The 27,622-nt window shown below is 40.4% G+C and overlaps 1 protein-coding gene across 3 annotated transcripts; it reads right to left on the reverse strand.

Annotated features, from left to right (window-relative positions):
• PCNX4 (pecanex 4) lies at positions 1-27,548 on the reverse strand. Of its 3 annotated transcripts, XM_075531831.1 has the most exons (12): positions 27,321-27,548; positions 19,957-20,092; positions 18,189-18,917; positions 12,912-13,091; positions 12,309-12,823; positions 11,735-11,835; positions 11,486-11,608; positions 8,270-8,633; positions 7,192-7,295; positions 3,106-4,133; positions 2,568-2,754; positions 2-983 (listed from the first exon to the last, which is right to left on the reverse strand). In XM_075531831.1, exons 3-12 carry the CDS (start codon positions 18,884-18,886, stop codon positions 732-734), a joined length of 3,552 nt encoding a protein of 1,183 aa, XP_075387946.1. In that variant the 5' UTR covers positions 18,887-18,917; positions 19,957-20,092; positions 27,321-27,548; the 3' UTR covers positions 2-731. The 3 variants fall into 3 exon arrangements, with proteins under 3 accessions (XP_075387947.1, XP_075387946.1, XP_075387945.1); XM_075531830.1 differs by lacking the exon at positions 19,957-20,092; XM_075531832.1 differs by lacking the exons at positions 11,486-11,608; positions 19,957-20,092 and having other exon boundaries at positions 1-983.
• Positions 27,549-27,622: the final 74 nt, after the last annotated feature.

The following is a 27,622-nucleotide window of genomic DNA, read 5'->3' on the forward strand; positions in this document are numbered from 1 at the left end:
TTTTAAGGTTTCTGAAGTATATGAAAAAAATACACTTAAAACATATTGTACATTAAAATAAAACAGCACAAAGTTTAAAAATACTATAAACATTATATCTCAAATAAATATATAGAAATTTACTTTCAATAAGGTCCATTATCATCACTTAAAAACACTGATGTACACCTGGAAGTATGTAAAAATTACACAGCACTGCAGGTCAAATTTCATACATTTTTAAGAAAGCATAGAAAACTCATTATCTAATTTTATGCATAGGAGCCCTGGTGGTACAGGGGATAAGCACCTGATTCAAAGGTTGATTCAAACCCATCCAGCGGCTTCAGGTGAGAAAAATCTAGTGATCTGCTTCCACGAAGATTACAACCTAGAGAGCTCTATGGGGCCGTTCTAGTTCTACTCTGTCACATGGGGGTTGGCGGTGGGGGGTGGATACGTCAGAATGCACTCCCAACAACCACCACCTTTAAAAAAAAATGCTTATCCTATTTCCTAAAGTCTACCATGACCCACATGGCACAAATATTGGCCAACTAGTTCTAAACTTTATGATATGTATATATATAGGCTAAGTGATGAACTTCACAGAGTTTGGCTTTTCTCGGGTGTCTGACATGGGAGGGGGCTGGAGAGAGAGTCGAACTCATCTATAGCAATTACATTGTTACTTTTCTAGGTTGAAAAAATATAAGCATCTAATTTGAAAATATTGCAAGTCACAATGCACTCTAAAACAAATGTATGTGGAGAGGTTTTGAAGAATAAATTGGGTATCCCAGGGGAGGATCGGCTGCTTGTACCGTGAGGTTCCTCAGGAGCAGGGGATGAGCCTGCATACTGTACCGCTCCTCGTCATCGTTAGTGGCGTACAGCAACTCCCATGAGAGATTGGCCCACTGCCCTCGCACGGCTTCAGCATTCAACTTCCCAAGCTGAATCAGTAATTCTCCAAGAGTCAGGACTCTCCCAGTGTAAACACCCTTAAAAAAAGTAGGGGGAGGAGGGATAGAGAGAGATTACATTTATTCTTTATAATTTTATTTATAAATCTAGGAAGGAAAAAATCCATTCAGAACTTCCTCCCAATTTCAATAAAGACAAAGTGTATAAAAATACACATAAGTTGCTTGTCTTCAGAGGTAAAAAAAAATCATTTTTATTTCCTTAGCTCTTTGAATACATATGAGAAATAAAAATTTCCAGAAGCCATTCTGCTTAATGACCAGAATCACTGAGCTGTAACTCACACAGTACACAATTTCCTATTTAAAGGAGACAATTCAACGTTTGTTTAGTGCACTCAAAGGCAGGTGCAATCACCACTGCTTCACTCTAAGCAGCACCATGCTTGGGGAAGAATTTGTAGATGGAATAGTAAGTTGTATCTCTTGGCATGAAACCTCCACCTTAGCAGTCAGAGTCAAGAGTAGTAAGTTGTATCTCTTGGCATGAAACCTCCACCTTAGCAGTCAGAGTCAAGAGTAGTAACTTGTATCTCTTGGCATGAAACCTCCACCTTAGCAGTCAGAGAGAAGGTGATCAAGGGCAGTGTTTTCAGAGTGCTACGTCCACGGCAGAATGGGGTTGGCTAGAGGGAGTCTCCTACCTCGCAAGATGGTGGGGCAGAGGAGAGTGAGTTTTTGCTTAAATAGTCTCTTCACTGCTGATACTACATTTTAGATTTTCTTTAATATGTTTCTCCATTTCCTGTACGCCTTTAAGACCATTTGAGACTTTAAATCATTATTTTAAAATCATTTGCATCATTTTCACTGGGAGTGCACCTCTCACGGTGAGTGGTTTGTACTGTGCACATTGGATGGCATTTTGAATGCAATGGGAAGAAGGGATAAATCACTGAAAAAGTATTCTCTATTTTGAGTCTGAATTTTCCCAGATCAAATTTATTTCCGTAAGGTTTGTTTCCAAATACAGATGTCTGTGAAAGAAATACTTGTCACATATATATTAATTTTTCTTCTAGATTTAAATCCAAAGTGATTCATTCATATGCTTAAACTGGGCATAAGAATAGTCTATTTAATGAAATATGCCATAGGTATTGGCAAAAGTGAAAGAACCAGCTAGCTATTTTAAGGTTGTACTGTGTTGGGCAATAAAGTTATCACAAGAAATGCTTCAAACCTATAAATATACCCAAAGTTAGAATGTCATTTCCCTAGCATTTTGTTTAAATAATTTGGGAAGGTGGGGTAGAAACGGAGAGCCAATTATAAGGATCTACATATAACCTCCTCCCTGGTGGACGGACAACAGAAAAGTGGGTGAAGGGAGACATCGGACAGTGTAAGAGATGACAAAATAATAATTTATAAATTATCAAGGGTTCATGAGGGAGGGGGAGTAGGGAGGAAGGGAAAAATGAAGAGCTGATACCAAGGGCTCAGTTAGAAAGCAAGTGTTTTGAGAAATGATGGCAACAAACGTACAAATGCGCTTGACATACAATGAATGGATGGATGGATTGTGATAAGAGCTGTATGAGCCCCCAATAAAATGACTATTTTAAAAAGAAGTATTTATGAGCACATTTTAAAACTTACCATATTGGGATCATACCCAAGAGAAAATAAGTACGGCTTTTCTTGTAAAACTGCTTCCTTCCACTTTCCATCAGACACCAAACCAATATACCAATCATTTTCATATTCTTCAAGGCAACTAGTCAGCTCTTTAAAGTTGTCTATTGGACCTAAACTTGCCTTATCAATCATTAGTTTCAGAGTGTACCTAAAAAATGGAGAATTGAAAGTGTGGGTACTTTTCCCCCAAATTAACTTCATAGATTAAATTAGTATTTTAAAGATGTTGATCTGCAGCCACAATATTTCAGATAAAAAGATGAGGAAGAAATGAAGAGCAAGTCATCCAGTCTGCCATATGAAAAATATGCCTTCCCCCCCAAACAAGACCCAAAGTAGTATAAACTAAGTGTACTCCTGAAAAAAATCACAATGCATATTAAGCACTTTGCTTTCGATTTTGATAGGTTTTATATTAGTAATAAACTTCTAAGTGAACTTGAACAAAAAATTCAACATTTTCCTGCCAATATTACATCTTTTAAATAAACCTAATTACCTGAAAGCTTTCAGTGCTAGCTGGAATAGTTCTGGTTTTTCCATGAGCCAATCAAAGGCAGTAGACCAAGGCAAGACCCCACTGTAAACTTTCAAAATGTGACTGGGGCTAGGAGTCATATTGTCTATTCCAAACAAACTAAAATAACAAGTCATTGCTACATGAACATAAGAGTCCTTTAAAACTTTATCCTTTGCAATTTCTTCCAGTACATTTGAGGGCTTTTCTTCTGAATGAAAACATTCCAAGTGCCTTAAAACAAATTGGTACCAGTCTTCTGGAAAGATCGAACTCATCTCCTTTATTCTGGCTTCAGGCAAACAGTTAGACCTCCATTCTTCAGGTAAGCTTACTGCGTGAGAAGGTGAACAACTCAAGTCCACGAGGGGGATAGATACCATGTCTTGCTTTCCTTTGTCGGCAGCAGGGTATCCCAATACAACACTTTTATAAAGTGTATCGTCAGGAACTTTGTCTCTAGAAAGATCACCAACCTTCCATAGTTCTGCTGATCCTGGGAGGGGAAAATTTGTACCTGGCAAAACTTTCAACTGACCGTTTCCTTCTTTTCCCTTTTTGCTGGTTGGCTCATCATCAAATATATTCTCATCACACCAGTTATCTGACTCTGAACTATCCGTGTCTTCTGGGCCCTGGGGCTGCGGCGAAGGACGTGAAGTGGACGGGATTAGTAAAGGGGCCTTCCGTTTATTCTCAGTTTTGTGAACATTCTCCTGCCCACTGGGTTTTCTGGAGCAGTACTGAATGAGTAGCCACACAAGTACTTTAGCAAGGTCATCTTTAAATTCTTTTAAGTTTTCATGAGAATCGATTATGCCAGATAGGACATTCCGGGCATCAGAATATAGTTTCACAGGCAAAACTGTACAGGGTGTCAAGATATTTCCAAAGTGCTCATTAAGAGAACATCCTCTTGTGGATTCTTCTTGCACAAAGGCACCTTCAAAAACTTCATCAACCCTTCCAGCTTCAGCAGTGTGACAAGATGTCTCTTGCAATTCTAAGCCCTAATAAAGGAAATAAAAAATACTTGAGTTTGTGATCTTTTTTATAGAGAAAAACAACTAGTCTTGAAAATGTCCATGGATTTCCATAATAAAAATTTTGAAAATGCAAAAGTTTGAATCAGGAGCTATAAAATTTAATTTAAACTTTGTGGCACTTAACATATTTGATGCTGAATAGATATTAAAATTAGTGCTACTAGTATTTTAAAAGATAGTATCTAAAGCCCACTATAAACTGGCAAAATCACCTTAGTGATTTAAGCACTAACGACTATATAGTCAGTTTAAATCACTTAATAAAAAATTTTTAACTTAAAACTTTTTTGTGGTAAAAGGAAAAATGAAAGTTATACCATATGTACAGTAGTTTTATTCCCTTTCCACCTCATTTGATATGATTGGTACATTCTCCTGGTGCATGGATATGACATCGTTAACCGTTTTCTGATTTGTTTCTTTAGGATAAAATAATGAAGATACAGGTTTGACTGTATCCTCCAATTACAATGTAAAATCTCTTTTGATAACTACTATCCTCAGTGTTCAAATCAGTGGCTGGCCCATAGTTTGGTCTACAAGAAATATATGCTGAGTGAATGAATTTGACTATGTTCCTATATGAATTTTGAACATATATTGATTGCCTCCTTAGAAGGAATCATGGGGACCACTACCATTGTTCATTATGGGTTTTTATACATTACCAGTACCATCATTATGTACAAACTGGCTGTGCTGCCAGATTTAATTAGGATCCAGGGAAAGAGTATGGGATGTGAGAGCAGAACACATTTGTAAGTAAATGTTCTAGGCTACGTTGCCTACACAATCTTCAGTAGGGTCACTTACACTCTCTGAGATCCCATTACCTCTCTTTCCATGGAAAATAATCCCAGCGCATAGGTGTTGTAGATGACATTAGCGAGCAAAGGTCCTTTGTAAACTTTAAAGTATTATATAAAGGTTAGCAAATGACACAGTTAGGCCAGAAAAGAAAAAAAGGTTTGACACCAAAGAGTATGCCTCTATCCCACAGATGCCACAACAAAAAGACCGGAGTTCAGGTATTACCGAACAAAGCCATTTGTTTAGGAGAACAAAAACAAAATTAAGCAATAAAACATGCACAATACTTCACATGATTATTATGCCACATTCTGTTCCTGTAGATTACATCAGCACAGTGGCTCTAACACTGCAGGTGAGTCAGAATCACCTGGAAGACTTGTGAAAGCACAGGCCTGGACTACTCCCAGGGCTTCTTTCTGATGCAGTGGGTCTGGAGGCCCAAGAAATATCATTTCTAACAAGTTCCCTGGCGATGTTAAAACTGCTGGTCTGAGGACTAGTCTGTCAGACTCAGTGGACGAAATGAACAGCTTTAGTCACCAATTGTATCTAACTATCCTAAGACAAAAGCATCATTCATTCAAAGATTTGCTGAGGACTTGTGGACCAGGCACTGTTCCAGGAACTTAAGCTATAATCCCAAATAAAACAAGATGGAAAACCAACAATAAAAACAGTAAGCAGATTACACAGTATGCCAGAAGGTCTAAGTGCTATGACAATTCTAAAAATGGGAAGTAAAGGGACACAAGGAAGATCGAAAGTCCAAAAGCAGAGGTGGGGATGCAGTTCTAAATAGACCTCATTGAGGTAATGTCACAGTGAAGTGATACTGCTTAAAATGGTTCTTTCACCCATGATTTTGTGAAACCCCACCAAATGACTGGGTGGGATCATGCAAAGAGGGTGTAGGAGAGGAGAATGGTTACCTTTGCCATTCCTGAGTATAGAAGAGCCATTTCGGAAACAGTGAGAATCCCCGGATGCTCAAGAAAGAGCCGCAAGCAGAGCATGAGATCCTTGCCTGCAATGGCAGCAGGAGAAGTACAAGCCACAGCACTGAGACCATGGGGCAGAGCAGAGGAACAGCATTGAGACCATGAGGCACAGTGGCAGGCTTCCCAGCTCATGAACAAGGCCAAGGCAAGGAACATTGTGCTGAGAAGCTTAGACCAGAGGGAGGAGACATGTATGCAAGCCTGGTTGAGAAGATGTTGTGGACAAAAGAATTGTATCTTTAATATGGTGTAACCTGTTGGGTTTCCCCACTAAACCCTATGATTGTGAGCATTGCCTAAGTTCTTTGTGGTCGCTGCATTGGATTATTGAGTCCAGCAGGAGAGAAGAGTATGAGAAAGATGGTTGGTATCTGAACAGACAGAAGGATGGAAGATGGAGACATTTTGACCTTTGCCTGCAGCCATCGACCTTGTGGTTGTGTGGAGTTGGATTCTCCTTCCTACCAAAGTCAGAAGAGGTCAGAGGTGGCCCCATGCCATTAGTATGGTGTGACATTTGAGCAAAGACTTAAAGGCAATGAATGAGTTACTAATTTGGTTGTCTGGAGGAAGTGTGGTCTCGGCAGAGGGTATTGTAGGCAGGAGTTCAGTTAGAAGCCTAACCAATTAAGCCTCTGCCTTGTACTCTGGATGCTTCATCCAAGATCTACCGCAGGGTTTTCAGCAGAGAGAGGACTGAGAGTTGAGCAGCAATGCAATGTGACCATCAGCAGACACTTGGCTAGCGCGGTTTTGGTGGAGTAATAGGGTCAAACGTACAGTTAGAGAGAATGTTAGGAGTCAGAGGTAAGACAGTAGGCCACATTACTAAGACCCTTTGCTTTAAAAGGAAAAATGGAATGTAGTAAGTAGGGGTGGAGATGTTTGCATTACGTCGAGAATGTTTATAGGTTAAAATGCTTATTCAAGAAAAATCATGGATTTATACTTTTAAGATGCTCAGCTAGAGAGAGAGAAAGATCAAGACTAAAAGAAAAGGACACAAGTACCGTTTGTTACAACGCTCTATTACACAGTTAATATTAGCCTGCCTATCATGTGTGCACTGAAATATACCTTTACAATCCCCATTTTCTCAGGTAATTAAAAAAATAAGTTTTTCAATTGTGCTATTAGGTGTCTGATAGCTACAGAAGAAATGTCTACACATGTACTATAACCCCCTAGAGAGGTTTCAAATGAACCTTTACCTTAATGCTAACAGAGCAGTAAGTATAGCCGCGCTCCAGAATCATTATCCACAGTAAACGATCCTGAAAACGACCCAAGTAATGAGACCCAGGTAAGAGGAGACCTAGAACACATGCGAAAAATAAGGAATCATTTTTCAAGCTTGATTAATCCCTCATTTCAATCACAAGGTCCCATCAACCCTCCCACTGGGCCAAAAATAGAAACAACTAGTCATTTCATATTAACCCATTGCAGTCCCGTGGATTCTGACTGCCGGTGGTGCCCAGGAACTGTACATGCACATTATTGTAGTGCACCATCGAGCTGATTCCGACTCCGGCCACCCCCTAGGACAGAGTCGAATTGCCAAGGTCATCCGCTAGTTCCGAAACAAGTTTCAGGGGCTAAAATGTAGAGCCAATACACTTTTTTTTTCCTTGCAAATACTCTCTTCTAAGAGTGATGTTGCGAACAATAAAATAGCTGAGTTGGCAGTTAGCTTATTGCTTGCAGTGGTCTCGCTACCACTGTGCACATTCCTGGATCTCTGGTGGCGCTGTGGATTAGGCGATAGGTGGCTAACTGTATGCTTGGTGGTTCAAGGCCAGCAGTTACCCCACTGGAGAAAGATGAGCCTTGGAAAGACCAGGAAGATTTACAGTCTTGGAAAGCCGTTTTACATCAGAATAGACTCGAAGGCAGTGGGTTCTTCAATCCAATAGTGTCGCTAGTTTTCACTCTCTATGTAGCTGAGCTTTTACATCTACTTGACTTGTTCCATTGTAACAAACTAAGAGAAATTCTGACGGGAAAGGTGGTTTATGAGATAACGAAGGGCTGTCACCGGAATTTAAGAAAACGTGTTTTAAAAATTGCCAAATTCGCCTTCATGAAAATTCCCTAAATGTTTTAATTTTGTATTTACCTCAATAAGGCATGCCAAGTATATTTCTATTTCTCATTTAGTCTCCTCCTATGCATCAATGTATTGAAATCTGTTTTACAGTCCATTATATGGCTATGTCAACACTTTTTCCCCCTGCACTTGATAATTAATAACCTCATTAATTTTCCTGAGCACACCTATTTACTTACCTAAACTTCCAGCTGCCATGGCAGACTGCAGCGCAACAGTCAAACCTGGGACCAGCTGGTGGTAGTACACTGTGTCTGCGCACACGCTGGCTGCGGTGCCCACTGCTCCTGGCCAACTCTGAATCGGCCGGGGAAACCCCACCAAGAACACAGGCAGGGTGAAGAGTGGAAGCAAGGGAGAAGAGAGCAGCGTAGAAAACACCACGAAGACCAGCACAAATGGAGAGAAGACGGTGTTGAGTACACATAAAGTGGCAGCTGATTTCCGACGTTGCTTTTTCTCCGTCCATGATGCCAGAAGCACAGTCAGGGCAAACTGTAATTTAGAGACGAACTGAACCAGACGATCACGCACAATGCCAACCTGCAGACATGTAAAAAGCATTTGAATTTATTCTTAAAGACTTTTCATGACTGCTCAAGACCACATAAGGGCATACTGTTTAATTTTATTCTCGACTTGATAGGTTTTGGGGGGCTGTGTAATTAATCCTCTTGTGCAATTCTTTGTTATAATTCTTTCCAACCTCGCAATTGATAAATGGGAGGATATGTTCCAAAGTTTGGGAGCTCTTAGAAAACCATGTAACACTAAAAGGGAGACAGACTGAGAGTGTAATAATCTAACGCTCTAAGCTGACGAAGTGTTGCTTGCTATGCCCTGTAAGTCAGAAGATCAGAAGATGTGGACGTTAAGCAGCAGGTTTATTAGGAGAAGTAAACAGAAACGATGGACGCCATTTTCTCATTCTGTATGCAGTCCCCGGAACAGTTCATGACATTTTGTTGGAGGTATTCTAATGCCGTCTGAAAAAGAGGCCATTGCACTTAAAAATACAGCTTTTAAAAATCTCTAAGTCGCGCACAAAAGAAATAGCCCCATCCCAACTCCTAGGGTAAAAACCGGTCTAAACTGATTGTGGAAGATTAGATATTTTTTCAGTTTTATTGAGGGCCAAAAACACATTTCACATTTTGATACCGTTAAGTAAAATTATCCAGCGTCCTCTAGCAACAACAAAGAGATTTCTATCTTGTGCCTAAAAGAAATTTCAGAAGTGCCTTCAAAAGGAGTTAGAAATTTACTTTGGAATTGAAATACAATCTGAAATACTAATTACTTTGAAGTAATTATTATTATTTTTACTTTTAATATTCCATTTTATTTAATGTAATAAAGGCAAAATACTATGTCAACTAGTAATCGCTATTTTCTGAACACTGGGCTATTTTGCCCTTTTCTTTTTGCACCAGGTCTTTGAGATATGGGGCTATTTTACACTCACCCATTGCTGCGGAGTCGTTTCTGACTCACGGCAGCCTTACATGTGCTAGAGAACTGTGCTCCACCTGAGCTTCAATGGCCGATTTTTTTGGGGAAAAAACAGGTCTTTTCTTCAAGGATACTTTTTTTCTAACATTTTCCTACCTCAAGGAGCCATGGATTTAAAAACAACTACAAATAAGATTATTTAGTCTCCTGTACTGGGACTTAAAATAATCCTAACTAAACTTTTTTATCAAATTTCCACATTTTAAAATGATGAAACATTCTCCCCTAAAAATGAGAAATCTCTTCTCCTAGATCAAGCCATTCAATGTTATAAATTTTACATTTTTATTACAGTATTGTATAATTAGTATTATATAAAAAGTATTTGCTTCCAAAATTTATATTGACAAAACTGGCTTTCTTCTGCTAGAATTATTATTTATTTCCTCAAAGTACGTTTATTTTTGTATTATATTAAAAAATTTGTATGGTACAAATAAAGGAGCCCTGGTGGTGCTGTGGTTCAGGCACTTGGCTGCTAACTGCAAGGTCAACTGTTGACACCCACCGACTGCTCTAAGGGAGAAAGATGAGGTGGTCTGTTCCCACAAAGATGTACAGTCTTGGAAACCCTGTACTCTGGGTCACTCTGGGTCAGAATCAACTTCAGGCAGTGGCTTTTTGGGGGTGATGGGGTTAGAGTATAAAAATAATGTTGGCCTCTTCGTTGTTAGCTGCAAAGGATAATTCACACCCCTCCAAACATTTACTTCCTCTAACTACCCACAGTGGAAATCATCTACTCAAAAGGCTTAGAAAGTCATCTAAGTCTTATGAACTGTATTTCCATTATTTCCATTGTGGGTTGGGAGTACAGGGTCGAGGGGGGGTGATGAGGCTCAGTGGTTCACTGGTTGCATTCTGTGGAACAGCACTATTTCCTGTTTACTCACTGTTAAAGCTGCCTTAAATCAAACAAGTACAACAACAAATGCCATTACAGAGCAATGGACCCTTTCTTAATACTGCTGATGGGAATATAAAGTAGAATTACCTTTCTGGAGGGTCATGTCACAACACAAAACAAGAATTCTAGAAATGCCCTTATCTCTGGATGCAGCAATTTTACTTCTAGGACTCTATCCTGAAGAAACGATGATGGCTATGTGCAGCGTGTACACTGATTCAGCTACAAGTGTAACCACTGCCTCCTTTTACTAAGAAAGATACGAAGCCACTTTTCTGTTTCCCATCAGTGGGTTGGGTAAGTATAGTATGTCTACAGGTATACCGGACTACAGTGCAGCCATGAGTTGACGCTAAAGAGTCAGAATGCCTGAAAGCTGGCCACAGCCCGGTGTCACAGATTACAACACACCTTACACAGTGGGTGTCAGATCTCATCGCTGTTGATAAAAGAACATGTAAGTAGGAACATCAAAACTTGGAAGGGTATATACCAAAATGTCACACATTGATTATCTCTAAACCTCTGGGAGAATTATAGATGACAGAGTAACACCTCCACTGTAACAAAATACACACCAATTTTATAGCAAAAGAAAAACAAACAAATTTAGTAAAGGTACGCCTTCCAAGTTTCTAAGTATTAACTGCTTAGTTTGTTGGGGGTCACACACACGAGCCAGAAAGCAGGTATTGCTGGTTCTCTGAAGACGCCGATAAGTCTGACCAGTCTTTAGCTGGACTGATGGGATGGGAGCAGGCATAGCCAGTATATGAGGTGTGCACGTAAAGTCTCTAAGTCAGTATGTAAAGGGCTATAAGGATTCTGTCGGTGGCATTACAATGTTCCAATGTTAGAATGTACCGATGAATGCAAAGCTATGGGTGCACACCCATGCACCATACATTTTAAATGAATACATTTTATGGTATATGCAATACATCTCAATAAAGCTAGTAGAAAGAAAAGGATTTACCAGTAAGAGTCTAAGTCCTGTATTCAGGTTTCTGTTCCACCATAAGTCTTTATTAAAGATCAATGTGTGTACTACTGCTACTGTGACTGTCTCCAAAAGAGCATTTTCTGTGTTCTGCCATACCTGCAGTACACAAATTATCCACTTTCATTATGTAGAATTTAATACTCTAAGCAAACTACGAACATACACACAATCGGAATTAAACTTCTCGGCTGGAAAAGATTACTCAATCCACATCAGGGTTACCATTCTAAAAGCTCTTGTGAATCCAATGGAGACAGCCACAGACGGGGGCCTCTGCAAGGAGCTGTCCAGGGAGAGAAAGGCTATCATAGCCAAAGGTGACACTAAAACAGACAAACAGAGAGACAGATTAATGAAAGCAAAGTAACTCCTTCTCCTAGTTTCTCTTGGCAAAAATAGGATCTTTAGTGAGCACATTTAAATAATTAATTAAAAACTCAATGCAGAAACCAAATCATAAAAGGCTAAATGTGTCTATGTCATATTAACTCAAAGTCCCAACCCATTACCACTGTGTAGATTCTGATTCATAGTGAACCTATTGGACAGAGTAGAACTGCCCCACAGGGTTTCCTGGGCTGCCTGTCTTTACTGCAGAAGCAGAACACTACGTCTCTCCTCTCGGAGGAACTGGTGGACTTGGACTGCTGGCCTGTTAGCAGCCAAATGCTCAAACATTGCCCCACCAGGGTTCCTTGAGTGCAGTACACGACCACACAAATAGGGGACTTGCATAATATCTTTGCACACGTTTCCCCAATAGTTCATAACAGTAAGTCAGACTTCATCCTCCTACCTAGTGTCAGTAGAATCCGTCTGGCAACACCAATCTTCATGAGCTTTGCTTGCTTCTTTAAGAATACTGTCACAGTCTGCACATCCTTTGGATAAAAAGGGTTTCGGAAAACTCCAAAGATATAGACAGTTTGAATTTCTCTAAGTATCCACAGTAGAGCAAGTAATATCATCAACATATAGCCAACAATAGTCTGCGAACTGCTTTTGGACATGTGTGAGAATTCAGCAAAGTGGTGAAGTACACTGGATTCTACGAGAGCCAAGGCTAACATAGTGATGTAGAACCCACATTCTTTCCATGTAAACTGCGTTCTGGAACCACTGGGTAAAGCCTTAGGTTTGGTCCTAGCTCTGTGTCTGGTCACATGGTGTTTGAAGATAAAACCCATCTCACTCAGATTAAGACTCAGTAAGAACCCAAGTCCAGTCATGAAAAGAACCACACAAACAGGACTGGGAATGAAATACGATGTTACAGCCACGCCAGCGGAAATGATGAACATAGCTAATAGCCTGCAGGGGAAAAAGAAGAATTTTACTTGCAAAAGAACAGTCTTCTTTAAGAATAAGTCACATGTAACTTCAATGTTGTTAAAGTTACCGTAGATGTGTAGACATGGGTGAGCCTCCGAGGCCAAACTCTAAAACTTGTTCCATTGCCCATAAAAATAGTGCATCAGGTGGGGGCAGAGTTCCCAGTGCCCAGAGAAAAGGTAAAAATATAAACAAGATGTGCAAAATCTGATTCACTTGTTCTAGAGCTGGCACATGGATCATAAATCTGTAAGAAAGAGAAAACATTTCCATCATACATATTCATCAATAGACTAAGGTCAAGAAAAGCAACCTAACACCAAATAGCCCCATGTCTTCCTATGGCCACTGTCCCTACTGTAGAACCAAACCCATGGTCACGGGGTCGCTGCAACCTTCCAGGACAAAGAACTGTCCCGGTGGGGGGGGGGGTCTGACAGTGACCTTTGTGGGAGTAGACGTCTTTGTCTTTCTCTTGCACGGAGCTGCTTGGCCGGTGGTTTTGAACTGCTGACTTTACCTGTAGCAGCAGCCTAGCACATATCACCAAGGCTTCAGAGCCCCTACCCCCTTAACAAAAGAATCAGAGCAAACAGGAAACAGCAAAATTAGTTCCCAGTCCTTACCTATAAAAATGAGCAAGACCTAGGGATTGTAACCCTTGCCCTTCCCAGCAACTATCCCAAATCACAGGGGGAACTGTTTGGCATTTAGAGAACATGGAGGTTCCAATGTGCAAAGAAAGGAGACAGAAAGAAAAATCATTCACGAATATCGGAGTTCAACTGAATTTAGGGATGTATAAAACTAAGCAACCGAGCCCAGGGTTAAATACAGAATTTGACACTTGGTACTACTTATCATTTAAGCAAACGCATCACAAATGATTTCAAATAATTTAATAAAAACTTTAAAGCATAAAAGAATCAATGTTATGACTATGATATAGACGTATGTGTGTGTGTCTATGTGTGTGAAAGCTAACTAACCACATACCTTGTGCAGAGACCAAAAAAAAAAACGTCAAGGTCAGAGTACTACTTAAGGAGTTCCTAAGAGGAATTTTCAAAAGAGAAAACTAAATCTCAACACTGGAATATCCTTGTTCCGTAAAACAAAGTCAAGGCTAAAGACAACTTCTGCTGCAAACCTTAACCCGCTTTAATGCAAATGTACAGTAACCAAGACTCTGACAATGGCACCGTGTGTCTGCTCACAAAGATCCAACGCACCAGTGTACTCAGCTTCACAATGTACGTCCTTCAAATGCTTTCCAGCAGAGAATTAAGGAACACAATCTTAACAATGAGATGAATTAGCTGACAAGACTTTTGATGGTGTAGAATTAAAACAAAGTTCATTTAACACAGGAAGGTCAGAGAAAGCATGAAGATTAGGACATTGTCTTTTTTTTTTTTAAGGTAATGCTTCTCTTGCTAAGAAATTCAAACTCAAGAATGGGGCAGCTGGAGGAAAAACACTATATACAGTTGACCCTTCTATCTCTTGGTTCTGCATTTGAAGGCTCAAGCAAGGATTGAGGGCCTGGAGAGGAGAGAGAATTAAATGTTCAAACCAATTCCGCAAAGGCTAAGGCGGCACACACAGTGCTATTTACACAGCATTTACATTGTATTAGGTATTGCAAAAATACTCTAGATCTAAGACTTAAATGTGTATGGGTGAAGGTTCTAAGCAGATCCTGTACCAGTTTCTAGGAGGGTCTTCAAATCTGCACTGCAACTAAGCCCCTTTGGATTCCTCGGAAGCATTTTACCCTTATTTGATTTTATGAGTCAGCATCAACTCGGTGGCAGTGAGAGTGTTGTACTGGTGGTGCAGTGTGTTACACTTTGGGCTGCTAGCCACAAGGCCAGCAGTTCGAAACCACCAGCTGCTCTGAGGGAGAAAGATGAGGTCTTCTATTCCTGTAAAGTTTCAGAGCCCCTAAGGACAGTTCTACCTTGTCCTATAGGGTTCCTGAGTCAGAATCGACTCAATGGCATTAATTTTTTAAGAGGTGATATTACTGTCTTTTTGCTAAAACAAGCAATAAGCAATGACTTAGGAAACTATGTATATGAGGGCATCTTAAATATATTACACAATATAACTGGATTAACAACAAATATTGTGATTGCTCACTACTGGCATCAGATGCAGCCTTGGAGGAGTATTGTTTTTTTAAATATTGAAAAATAATTAAACTTCACTGTTTCTGATCGTAAGGATTCTCTTGGCTGAAAACAACTCAGCCTTCAGGAAACACTTTGCTTTGAACCTAACAACTATACAAAATTACACTGCTATGTACTAAGATCTCCATGCGAAGAAAAAGGTGGGTTTACCATCGCTCAGATGATATGGTAGAGCATGTGAGGGATTGGAATGCTCACCCTACAGCCTCTTACAAACCCTCGGGAGTTCTATTCTTCCCTAGGGGTCCCTCAACTAAATGGCGGTGCCTTTTTAAAAAGATGATGTAAATAAACATCCTTCATTCTTGTTATTTAAAAGTTGTTTAAAATTATGAACACAATTGTACTAGATAAAGGTAAAAAATAGAAAAAATAGAAAAATAGAAAAAAAAGTTATTACACTGTGGGGTTTTCATTTTATTTCAATGGTCAGGAATTGTATCTCCCAGAAATGTATTCTAACTCTTATCCTCTATGCCTGTAGTTACAATCCCAGTTAGGAATGGTGGGTTGCTTTTGTTATGTTAATGAGGCACATTCCGTGGAGGGTACAGGGTGTGTCTTAAACCAATCTCTTCTGGGCTATCAAAGTGATTAAACAAATAAGCAAGCAAGAGACCGAGAAGATTGCCCAGGAGCAGGAGGACCCTCCTTCAGAGCCCACACAGATCTCTTAACCTGGAAGCTGACACCCTGGATTTAGACGGCTAGCCTGCTAGTGAGACTAAAGTTGCTTGCTAGAGTCACCAATTTGTGGCATTTCTGTCATAACAAGCACTCGATAACCAAGAGAATATCTGACAATGGGACAGATTTAAAACCTATATACATTTGCAAAGTGCAAGTATTTAATAAATCGGTTTAAAAACACACACTGAGCTCACTGTCATAAAGCTGGTGTGGACTCATCACGACCCTGTAGAATTGCCCCCAGGGAGTTTCTGAGACTGGAACTGTTAATGGGAGTAGAGAGCCCATCTTTCTCCAGGGAGCTGCTGATAGTTTCAACACTGGACCTTTCGGATCACAGCCCAACACAACCGTTACAGTACCAGGGCTCCTAATAAATCAGTAGGCTGTAGCGTAGTATGATTGCGTAAAGAGCACCATGACTCTTTATTATGTTGTCAGCTAAATGTCAACCTGTTCTATAAGTGGACTGAGGTATTCTATTCAAATATGTATATTTTCCTTTATAGATCTGGGAGTTGCCTTTGTCTTTTCTTTTGGTTATGACTGAAGAGGATCTCTTTTACAATGATTAAATTCTAAACATTAAAACTGTATCTTAAATCCAACTCGCCTAGTAAAAATCATTTTGATACTTTGATAATTCAGATTTAGAACTCTTAAGACTCAAGACAAGAAAATTATAAATTCACTGAGTTTTTAAATAACATGAAAAACCTAGGATATAATGTTAAATGTAAAAATGTATTATATCAAGGTATATAAAGTTTCATTTATGAAATGCCATGAGATGGTAACTCAAGAATAGGCATTTTGAAAATAAAAATCTTGTAAATTTAGTGTTATAAAAGATCATATGTAAACACCTGCATTTAGATTAAAATTTAGTAAACTTTCAAAAATCAAGCAATTAATTATCTGAGTAAACAGTAGTACTACTAAAGTAACCAGTTTTAAATCAATTTCATACAAATTAGTTTTTCTCACCATAAATTTGACTAGGCAAAAAGTTATAGGGGTTTCATGGTCTGTAACTATAACCTCATTAGAACAGGCTAAAAGTTAAGAAATAGTAACTGATGCTCACAGAGTTCAGTTTCAGAAAACAATCTGGCTAACTGTATTTAAATGGCTGGATGGTTCTACCTAAACACTAACCTGGGAAAGAGAAAAGCTGTAATCTACAGAAAGAGAAAGGTCAGATTTAGAAAAACACACAAACACAAACTTATTGCCTTTGAGTCAAATGTCCACTCATAGTGACCCTATAATAGGGCATGGTTGAACTGCCCTTATAAATTTCTGAGATGGAAACTGTTAATGGAGTAGAAAGCCCTTTCTTCCATGGAGCAAGTGGTGGTTTTGAACTGCTGACCTTGTGGATCTCACCTGAACTTATAACTACTACATGAACAAAGAGAGTTGTCAAAAAACTCTGCAAACAATTATTTGTCTACAATGTTATTTTGTTGTTTTCTTCTGTAATTAATGAAAAGTCACAATCCCTTCCTGTGGAGCCTTGGTAGCGTAGTGGGTTATGAGCTGGGCTGCTAACCATAAGGTCAGCTGTTCAAAACCACCAGCCACCCCATGGGCGCAAGAGGCGGCTTTCTACTCCCATCAAGAGTTACAGTCTTACAAGAGAAAGAGTCTCAGCACAGGAGCGATTCTCTTCTGTCCTATAGGTTCACTGTGACTCAGAATTGACTTGATGGCAATAGTTTGGTTTTGGATACTTTCCAGTGCTGTTGTTCCAATAGTCAGAAATACATTATTATATTCATCTAAATTCACTTAATCTGTACATATTCTCATCTTTGAACCTAAGATGAAATTCTTCAATTTGCTCTAGAGGAAAGCTCCATCTCTTCCTAGTTTTCCAGCTAGGCTTTCCTACAGATTCTATGCTCCTTAATTAAAGTGAAATATAGTATTATTGAGATATAATTGATTATAAATTATAACTATCATAAATAATATTATTAATAGATTATTGGGGAGGTGAGAAGTGGGAGGGAGAAAAAGAATCACATACATGAAGTATTAAATTTCTTGAGATAAGCTGTGCAAATGTATACAGAATGTTTCTTTAAAAACAAACAAAAAACCAAAATAAAATCCCTTCCAATTCCTTTTCCCTCAAACCCAAGCAGTGGTTTGAGTGGCTTAAAAAAACAAAAAGCAGAGGAAAAGGAAAGCTGAAATGGACTTGGGCGTCTTGGTGACAAACAAGTGCGTCTCAAACAAACAAAAACATAAAGTGAAATGCAGTATTGAAACAAATATATTTATCATAAAAAGTATTTTTTAAAGATTTTTCAGTAAGTTTTAATGACTGCTTTCCTAAGAATGTTTACCAGAGGTTTAATTCACATATGTAATTTTTATACTGAGAGCTCTCTCACTGTATATTCTTCGAATCAAAGCAAGTTATAAAGTATTTGCTGGCTTTTTACCTGTGTGCAAGATCCACAGAAACAAAGAAAACAATATAAAGGGGTCTCATTAGAGGAGTGAGTTCATAGGTGTCCTGGGTTTGGAAAGTCGCAGTCTCTGTAGCTGTGTTTACGATGAGTGAATATTCTCCTATACATACCGTCACCCAACCAAAGACAAAGAGCAGAGTAGCACCTCCCAAATTGCCACACAGTAAGGTGACTCTGTAGGGGAGCAGATACCATGTTCCAAGAGCACACACTACCCCAGCCAGAACAGAATGGAAGATTGTGTTGGCCATATATTTCTTGCCAGGAATTAGGAATTTGATCGTTTCAGCACCAGTACAACTTGAAAATTCGTGCTCATCTTCTTCTGCTAAAATATCCGAGGCCAGGATTCTTTGTACCGTCGTGGACTGGCTTCGGGCATATACGGCTGTGAGCTGGATGACAAAGGCCGTGAAAAGCATCAGGCCCCCTGAAAGTGCTGCCGTATAATAGTCTTCCAGCACGGCAAACTCGTACAAAAGCGTCCCTACCCCACCCCAAACCCATGGCATCAGAAAAAGAATGATCTGGTTAACATATACGTAAGGAGGGGCCCGAAAGCCTAATCTGAGTCGTGGGCCTCCGAGCAGGGTCTGTGGAAAGCGCTTCAGAAAGAAGTCCTGTTTGTAAGCATTCAGCAGAGGCACATCTGGGCTCATTCTGCTCATTTGGTCGCATCCTTTGCTGGAACAGCAGTCTCTAGAAAAAAGAGAGAGAAAGGCACTATTTGAAAATGTCATACTTAAAATGTGGGGGGAGGAAGGTGGACACACCACATTCCTATTTTTCTCCTCAGCTAGACTATTACTGCCAGGGCAGGATCCTTCGGCTTCTCCCAGTGCCTGAAACAAGCAAGCCTGGGGCTAAACAGATGTTGTTCTATGGTGTTTTCTCTCTTTAAACCAAAAGAGGAAAACTCATACTTATTATCAGTCTATTCAAAACTTAATGTCTAGAATTAGGTCTTATGTTAAAACTCACATTGTTTAGGTTTAGGCATCAAAAGAAATTCCAAAGCCAGTGCTCTCAACTAAAATTTACCAGTAGTTTAACTCGTCATTTTCGGGGACTTTTAAATCCATTTAAAACACACACAGACATGCACAACAAAACCTTTTTCCTGTTACAGCAGTCAGCAACCTGGGTTTCTGCAACTGGCCAGACACTAAACATTTTAGGCTGGGTGGACAAAATGGTCTTAGCTGTAAGGGTTCAGCTTTGCTGCTGCAGGACAAGGCAGCCCGCGACTCATACACGTTAATGGATGAGCACGGCTAGCTTCCAATAACACGTTATGGAATATCCTAAAAAAGGTGGTGGGCTACATCTAGCCCAGAGGTTCCACCGTGCCAGTCCCTGCTCTATAAAATACTCTCTATAAAGGAGAAAAACAGGAACATTTTCTATCACTTAATAGTAAGAGTGAATTTTGGAGTTTTTGAGAAGTTAAAAAGTTAAAGCCTGCCAGGACCCAGTTTTAAAAAAAACACACGTTAAAACTTGTTAAATTAAAAATCATTTGAATAAAAATCTGCATATTTACTGGCAGCTTGACCTATAACGGAAAGGTCAGTAACGTGGAAAGCAAAAGACCTTAGGTGAAAAGTACCCACTGCCATCAAGTTGATTCTGACTCACAATGACATTCTATGGAGTTTCCAAGACTGTAAATTTTACTGGAGGGGCAGACAGCCTCCTCTTTCTTATGCAGAATGACTGGTGGGTTTGAACCACTGACCTTGGGGCTAAAGTTCAACATTCACCCAACAGCGCCACCAGGGTTTGTCAGAGTATATGCTTCTTCTTCTTCGTTACATTCCCACAGGCAGGCCACTCATAGGTCATTTTCTTGTCCCTTCTACAGTCCACTGGAGCTAGGGAAGCATGAAATAATAGACCTGTACATGCTTCTTAGTCTGTAGTATTTTCATTTAAGATAGGTTTTAAGTAACATGGATTCTCTTCTCTTCAGCTTTTCCTGTTCTTGGGATCTACTCAGATAAAAGCTGCCTGGCCCAAGATCAGCTAACCAAAAAATTACCTTTCTGGATATTAGGGCTAGAAAAGAAAAAGTAAATCAGAAGTCATCTAAAAATAGCCTCTTTTCCAGTCACTCTAAAATAGTCTTTCTTCCCGTCACTTCTGCCCAACTAACAGCAGCTCTGGAGAGAGCGTTTGGACACGGTGAAAGATTTTTGGGTCACCTTTAAGAACGACTATCACGTGCCTCTTTGTGAAACTGTGAAACGTTCTTTAAACTTTTAGTACCTAGCCTGTATCTTCCAGGCTCTGATCTTGGATCTGCACAGAAAAGTTATAGCTTTGACTCATGATGGCCTTTCAAGTACACACAAAATCAGAGACCCTTAGGACAAATGGAATTTTATTGGTCTTAAGGATCATTCTTAAAGGAATGAAACACTGCCTCCCTACTGCTATCGGGTCAGCGAGTGGTTTCTGACGCGACTGTCCCACAGACGCAAGGAGGTAAGGTCACACTCCAGTGAGTGAGAGTAAGCATTACCTACCACACGAGATGTCATCAGACAGGAAAATACACTTGGATGGCTAGATGCTCTGGGCTTTGAAGCATGGCTGTGGCTAAAATTCCCCCATGAGTTCGTTGAGACCAAGTCTCTCCTGTTTCCTCCCAGAGGTAAGCCAGGGGCATGCTCGGGCAGCTCACTTGTCAAAGAAGCCACAAGTCAAAGACACGTAATAAACCGGATTCTATAGCTGTAATCCTGTCATCCATATCTACTTAAAGTTTAGTGTAAATGCTCCCAATCCTTTTGAAAGTACACTCCTGTAAGAGTGTTCTAAAACAGTAGAATACTCTGAAGTCCTCTAGTTGATATAAAAACATAATATACAAAAAGTAAAAGAAATGAATGGCTGAGCTCACTTAGTTATGGTTAAGTATGTGTAGACATCTGGTTCGACTCATAGTGATGCTAGGTGCCACGGAACAAAACACTGCTCAGTCCTGGGCCGGCCTCACAAGGGCTGTTTGAGCCTACTGTTGGAACCACTGTGTCATCCATCTGGCCGAGGGTCCTCTCTCTCACTGCCCCTCTACTTTATCAAGCATGATGTCCTTCTCCAGGGACTCGTCCCTCCCGACAACAGGTCCAAAGTGTGTGAGGTAAAGTCTGCACATGTACACGCGTGCGCATGCGCGCACACACACACACACAGAATAGGACACATCTGTGTGTGTACATCTATAGTTGGTATGAATGTAAAATGTCTCAGAAGGAAGAGTCACTAAAGGTGTGTGCACCCACACGTGTGTGATTTCAAATGAGCAAGGTGACCTGCAGCTCGCAGTCCCTGCAAGCACATCCTCCTACCTGGTTCTTTCACTCGTCCTCTCCTTTGCGGGGGTGGGGAAAGGCCCTTTCTTCTCTTCCCTAATTAGTAATTTTGGCCAACTTTCTAAAAGGTGTAATCCCAATAGATTTCTGCACAGCACGTTGGTCTGGCACTCTGCTTTCTTAGTGTACCTAAAGTACCTCTTGTTCATACTATTCACTGTGGATAAGAGTTTCTGTAATATTTACCTCTTTATATGCTATCTTTTCATGTCAATTTCTTTTCTTTAATAATACTAAGTATTTGTGGGTAGGAGTCAAACCTTGACCTTCTTCAGATTCCCCACAACACTCAGCAAAATACTTTGGCATGGAGAATAACGTCATACACTAATGACATGGCTTACATAAGCTGATTTAAAGTAGAAAACATGTTTGAAACTTAAGCTGTGCATATTTACCATTTTGAAGACTCCTTTGGCTTAAGGAAAACCATAAACCTATAAACTTGTTTCTAATTTAAAACATTTTAGACAATGTCTTTCATTTTTATTATGATTTTATGGAAAGGGGGGCATTGTTTTTGAGAGTGTCATTAGTTTGTTAGATTCTGCCTAGAAAAATAGATCCCAAAGCAACACGGGAGCAGGACAGACTTGAGGGAGAAAGACGGCTGTGTTTCTCCCGTGAAGGAATCAGCGAGAGAATTTTACGAGTCAGAAGTCCATTGTGAATGTGGTTCCATGTCCTACGCTGATCCCCTCATCTGAGGAAACGGCAGCCCAGGCACAAGGGCGGGAAAATCGAGCACTTAGTGAGCGAGAGAGAGCAGCCCGAGGCAGAAACCAAATGCACCTCCAGAAGGCGACCCTGGACTGGCGATCTGCGTTCTTTTACTGCGCTATTAAAAGCAAGGCACAGGGCCATTTATCCCACAAAATGCCTCTTGAACAGGGCCTGGTTAAAGGCCTCAGAGACACTTGACACTGTACTTGACATTGCACATGCATCGCAGGGCATAGTGGCACATCTTTGAAATTCACAATACCAGCAATCTGCCTAAAACTTGTCATTTGAGTTCTCCAAACTCATGGGACTAAGGAATTTGAAAATTCCTTTGAGAAATATTGGCCTGTGTTTTCATAAGAATCCAGAACACTAGCTAAGTGAAGGAAAACTGAAGGAGACCCCAACAAGAGAGAATGTTATGAAGCAAGGTACACAGGGGAAAAAAATCACAAGCGAAATTAGACAGCTCGCACAAGTATCTATGATTGGCAATAGACTACTTTACAGTATGGGTATAGTTTTTCTAATGCCTTAAGAATAAAAGGGGCTCTCATGATAAATACTGGGACTTCTGATACCATTTGATTAATTACAGATCCTTGAATATTTAAAAATATTTTCTTTGTAGAACACAACTGTTACACAAGAGATCTACTAAATGCTAAATTGGATTACTAGCATGAAAATTAAAATCAGAACTAAAAGGTGCTCCCTGAGTGTTTGGCATGTACTTCTGAGACACTGTTAACTCCCTGATGGTCGGCTGCATTTCCATATGTCTGCTGCCTTCAACATGTTAAAATGAAAAATAGTTTAAGACTTTGGGTATGAGGGGGTTGAGTGGAATCTGTGAAAAGAAAGCTTTTAACCTCCCTGGCGGTAACCCTGAGTGTGGCTCGGGGTAACTGTTAACAGTCAGAAGTGGTAACCCCTAGCCACACTCGGGATTACACTGCAGAGCAGTCCCTTAAGGGGTAAAGATGGCATCACAGCCCTATGTAAGCCATATGCCTTCTTCATACGCTGTCTGAAAGTGGGCCAACACAATAGCCATAGTTGAGTCATGCTTCCTCTATGTTATCCAGAAGGGTAGAAAACAGGTATCAATTGGCAATCTACCGGGAGCGGATTCTTAATGATCAAAACTCTAACTCTGCAATTATATATGACACCAGACTGAAAATCCCTTAAAACAAACCAAAACAACAAAAAGTGGCAGTTTGGGAGGATTCTACTAAATATACCAGTGGGCTCCAAAAGCTTGTGGAGAAGTAGAGAGGGAAGACAATGTCATTTTTCCATAAGCTTTTTTAGGAGCCCTGATGATGCGACAGTTAAAAATTTGGCCCTGTACCAAGAACAGTGATTTGTTCCCGTAAAGATTACAGTCCAGATTTTACCATGGGGCTGCACCCGGCCAAGTGTGAGTTGAAATCAACTCCACGGCACTTTTAAAAAATTCAGCAAAACAATTTCAAGGAGATAGATGTTTTGGCAATTGTCTGATTTCTTATTTGGCAAAAGTTATTTTAATCAATTATTTTATTGATTACATCCACAAGATTTATTAAGCATTGCTGCACTCAAAACTGTACACCTTACATTTTTGTTGAAAGTTTAGGGAATTTACTGTCTCCTCCTACATGTTGAATTTGGCTCACTTTATCATCTTTTTACCTTGGAAAAGCTCTCCCGCATCATCTCTAAATGCTCCTTTGCATAGCATCAATTACTGGTTCGTGAATATGCTTTCTCTGATGATATTCGGCATTTGTGTATGTGTAGGTCAATGCCGTATACTTTGTGTAAGTTGCCTTTTTATGTCATTTGTCTTATTTTCCTATTACAGTGTTGATCTTGTTAATTTGGAGAACACCTTTCTACATGAAAGATATTATGTAACACATGTTACTTCTTTCCCCTCAAGTTAACTTGTTCTCCTTAGAAGATACTGCTGAAGATTAAAAGCTACACATTTTGATACTGGTTAATATGGGCCAAGTGTATTTCCCTGCCTTAGCTGATTTCTCCCTCAAATAATTGCTATCAGTAGAACAACAACAACAAAACCAAAATGAAGTCCATGCCAACTCACAGCAACTGTTTGAGGACAAGGCAGAATTGTCCTGTGGATTGCTGAGATGGGAACTCTGTCTCAGAGTAGAAATCCCCATCTTTCTGCTGACTGGTAGAAGAAATTTAAATTATTTTAATTTTCATTACCAAGAGAATAGGCAGAAAACAAAACTCATTTATAAATAATTAAAAATTATTAAGCAAGATTAATCTGGTCAAGAAAAGTGACTTATATTTTAAAGTGATTACATCAACTTTGCCTATACAGCAAGGTAGTGGAGACTTAAAAATAGAGGGCGCTCATAAATGTCTCTAAAATTATTTTGCAAAACTTGGAAGAAAATACACTAAAGTCTTATTTTTTTTAAGCATTATCACCTTTCTTAATTTTCAAAACAAACAAACAAACAAAAAAGTTCTGTTTTCAAAAGAAGCAAGCTGGCTTACACATAAGACCCAAAAGGGGAGAAGAAACAAACTGGAGACACAATGAGCTCTAAACAGCATGCCTATGTGAATTTTAAAAAATTCTCGGGATCTTAACCAAATCTCAAACCATAGACAAACAGCTCAACTTCTGAAGTCTCGCTTCTCAAAAAATTCACTGTCATCAAGTTGATTCCAACTCATAGTGACCCTATAGGACAAGGTGAAACTGCCCCTGTGAGTTTCTGAGACTGTAACTCTTTACAGTAGCAGAAAGCTTCCTCTTTCTCACATGGAACAGCTGGTGGTTTTGAACTGCTGACCTTGTGGACAAGAACAATGTGCTCCATTTCATGCTTGTTGATAGATACCACTGAGTCCAATCAACTCACAGTGACCCTGTGTACAACAAGGAAACACTGCCTGGCCATCCTCACAATTGTTCGTAAGAATAAGCCTGTTCATGCTTAAGTTTACAAAATTTAGTGGGGAGCACTAGCCCACTGCAAGAAAAAAGAAAACCTACCCAAAGCTGTAGAGAACACTAAGAAATAACAGGCACCTTGACAGGTCTTCCAAAAGTCATATGCCTTCAAGTCATAGTGACCTTGTAGGGCAGGGTCCAACTGCCTCTCTGCATTTCTCTTTCCATCTGTACATGAGTAAACAACCTCACCTCTCTCCAGTGGAACAGCTGGTGGGTTTCAACTGCTGACCTTGTGTTAGCAGCTCAGTGCGTGGCTCAGGACATCACCAGGACTCCCTGACTGGTCTTAGGATCTACAAAATGGTACCTGATCATCCGGCTCAGGACTTTTGGAAGGTCTTACACTAAAATATATTTTCTAGAAATTCACAGCTTTTCAACTGTAGGAAGTCCGGGACTGGAGGGTGGCTTCAGGAGATTAAGGATACTGGCTGCACTTGTAAAGTGCAGCCAGGAGTTGTCAGTCCTACCTACATTCCCTCCTTTTCAAATAGCCTAGAAACATGATCATCCATTATTCTTTTTTTTAATCATTTCATTGGGGGCTCACACAACTTCTCATTTTCCTCCCTCTCCACTCCTCCCTCCCTCATGAACCCTTGATAATTTATAAATTATTTTGTCATATCGTACACTGTCTGACATCTCCCTTCACCCACTTTTCTGTTGTCCATCCCCCAGGGAGGAGGTTATATGTAGAGCCTTGTAATCGGTTTCCCGTTTTTACCCCACCCTCCCTCCACTCTCCTGGGATTATCCGTTACTTATGGAAACCTGAGATCATCACTTTGATTTGGTTTTTATTCATAATAGTCCAAAAAGGGGAAATTATCCAAATGCCTACCAACTGCTGACTGGGTTAATGTAGAATTTTAAAACATCTATGAATCTTGAAAACACTGTGTTAACTAAGGCCACACAATGTACGACTCCATCTCTAGGAGAAACCCTAGTGGCACGGCCCTTAAAGCATTTGGCTGCCAACTGAAAGGCTGGCCGAAAACGCTCTAGTAACATCACACTGCAAGAGAAAGACATGACAACTGGCTTCTATAGTCACTGTCCTGGAAACCCCAGGGGGCAGGCCTACTTTGTGCTGTTGGGTTGGTGAATTAGCCTGGGTTTGGCTTTCCTGTCTACAGGCAGACAGACCTTGTTAAATTGCACTTTGCTTTATTGTACTTGGTAAACACCATATTTTTTTTTTCATATGGATGGCTTGTGGCAATCTTACAAGCAGCAAATCTTTCAAAGCCACTTGACCAGAAGCACCTGCATACTTTGTGACTACGGGTCGTTTGGCAATTCTCACAATATTCCAAACTTTTCCATAATGCTATTACACACTTAATAGACTACAGCGGAGTATAAACATACAGGTTATATGCACTGGAAAACCAAAACATTTGTGCGACTTCCTTGATAGTGACGGTCTAAAACGGTGGGGGGAAATCACCTGATCTTACTCTAGCATCAGTGAGGAATGGCTGGGACACAGCAGATAATTCAGAGGTGTGATTCATAACTCCCAGTGCGGAAGGTTTCACTCAGTGAGGTCAGTGCGGGTCCTCGGCAGGCAAAAGGGCTGCTGTGGGAATGAGCAGGTCACTGGGGGCATGAATTGACTACTTTGGAGCCAGCAGGGTTTAGTTGGAGATAAGGTTAGGGTGTAGCACAATCTATTTGTAAACTTTATTGGGGGGGGGGGTGTACCAAATCCATTCCCAAACCAAGACACAAAAAGACTATTTTCCATTTCACAAGTCTCTTAGAAACAAACAAAAAATGCTGTGAGCTAACAAGCCAAAGTGGTCATTCAAAGTTAAAAGCACACTCGGTTCATACCGCTAACTACTGAGTTCACTCTACGTTTTAAAACTACAGCAATCGCCCTTACAAAGTTTTCTTTAAAAATCGGGTTGCTTTTCTTTTGTGTGTGGCAACGAAAAACTGCAGGACAACGTGGCTCGGCACAGAGGTCCCCAGGTGGGTGTCCGGGATTGAACGTACCTCGAGGTCACCCCAGGGAAGAGGCGCTGCCCAGGCATCCCGGGGACTGCATTTTTGCGGGAAAGCCTGGGGCGGGCGCTGCCGCCGGGAGGTTGGTTGTGGCCGGAACGCAACGTCTGAGCAGGCGTGGTGGCTCCGAAACAAATTCGCCGCGCCCCCAACCGGGCCCGCAGCGGGTTTCCATAGCTAACGTCAACTCAGGCGGGCGCTGCTCCGGGAGCCGCACGCGCAGCACGCACGCGCAGCACGCACGCGCAGCACGCACGCGCAGCACGCACGCGCAGCACGCACGCGCAGCACGC

Source organism: Tenrec ecaudatus, chromosome 14 (assembly GCF_050624435.1).
Source record: "Tenrec ecaudatus isolate mTenEca1 chromosome 14, mTenEca1.hap1, whole genome shotgun sequence".
Taxonomy (NCBI): Eukaryota; Metazoa; Chordata; class Mammalia; order Afrosoricida; family Tenrecidae; genus Tenrec; species Tenrec ecaudatus.

Coding starts and splice junctions, on each gene's coding strand:
- PCNX4 (XM_075531830.1), bottom strand. CDS start 27,358: ATGCCTGGGCAGCGCCTCTTCCCTGGGGTGACCTCGAG. Junction 18,918..27,320: donor TTCCCTGGGGTGACCTCGAG/GTACGTTCAATC, acceptor TCTTTTTTCTAG/AGACTGCTGTTCCAGCAAAG. Junction 13,092..18,188: donor TCTGTGGATCTTGCACACAG/GTAAAAAGCCAG, acceptor TCTTTCTTACAG/ATTTATGATCCATGTGCCAG.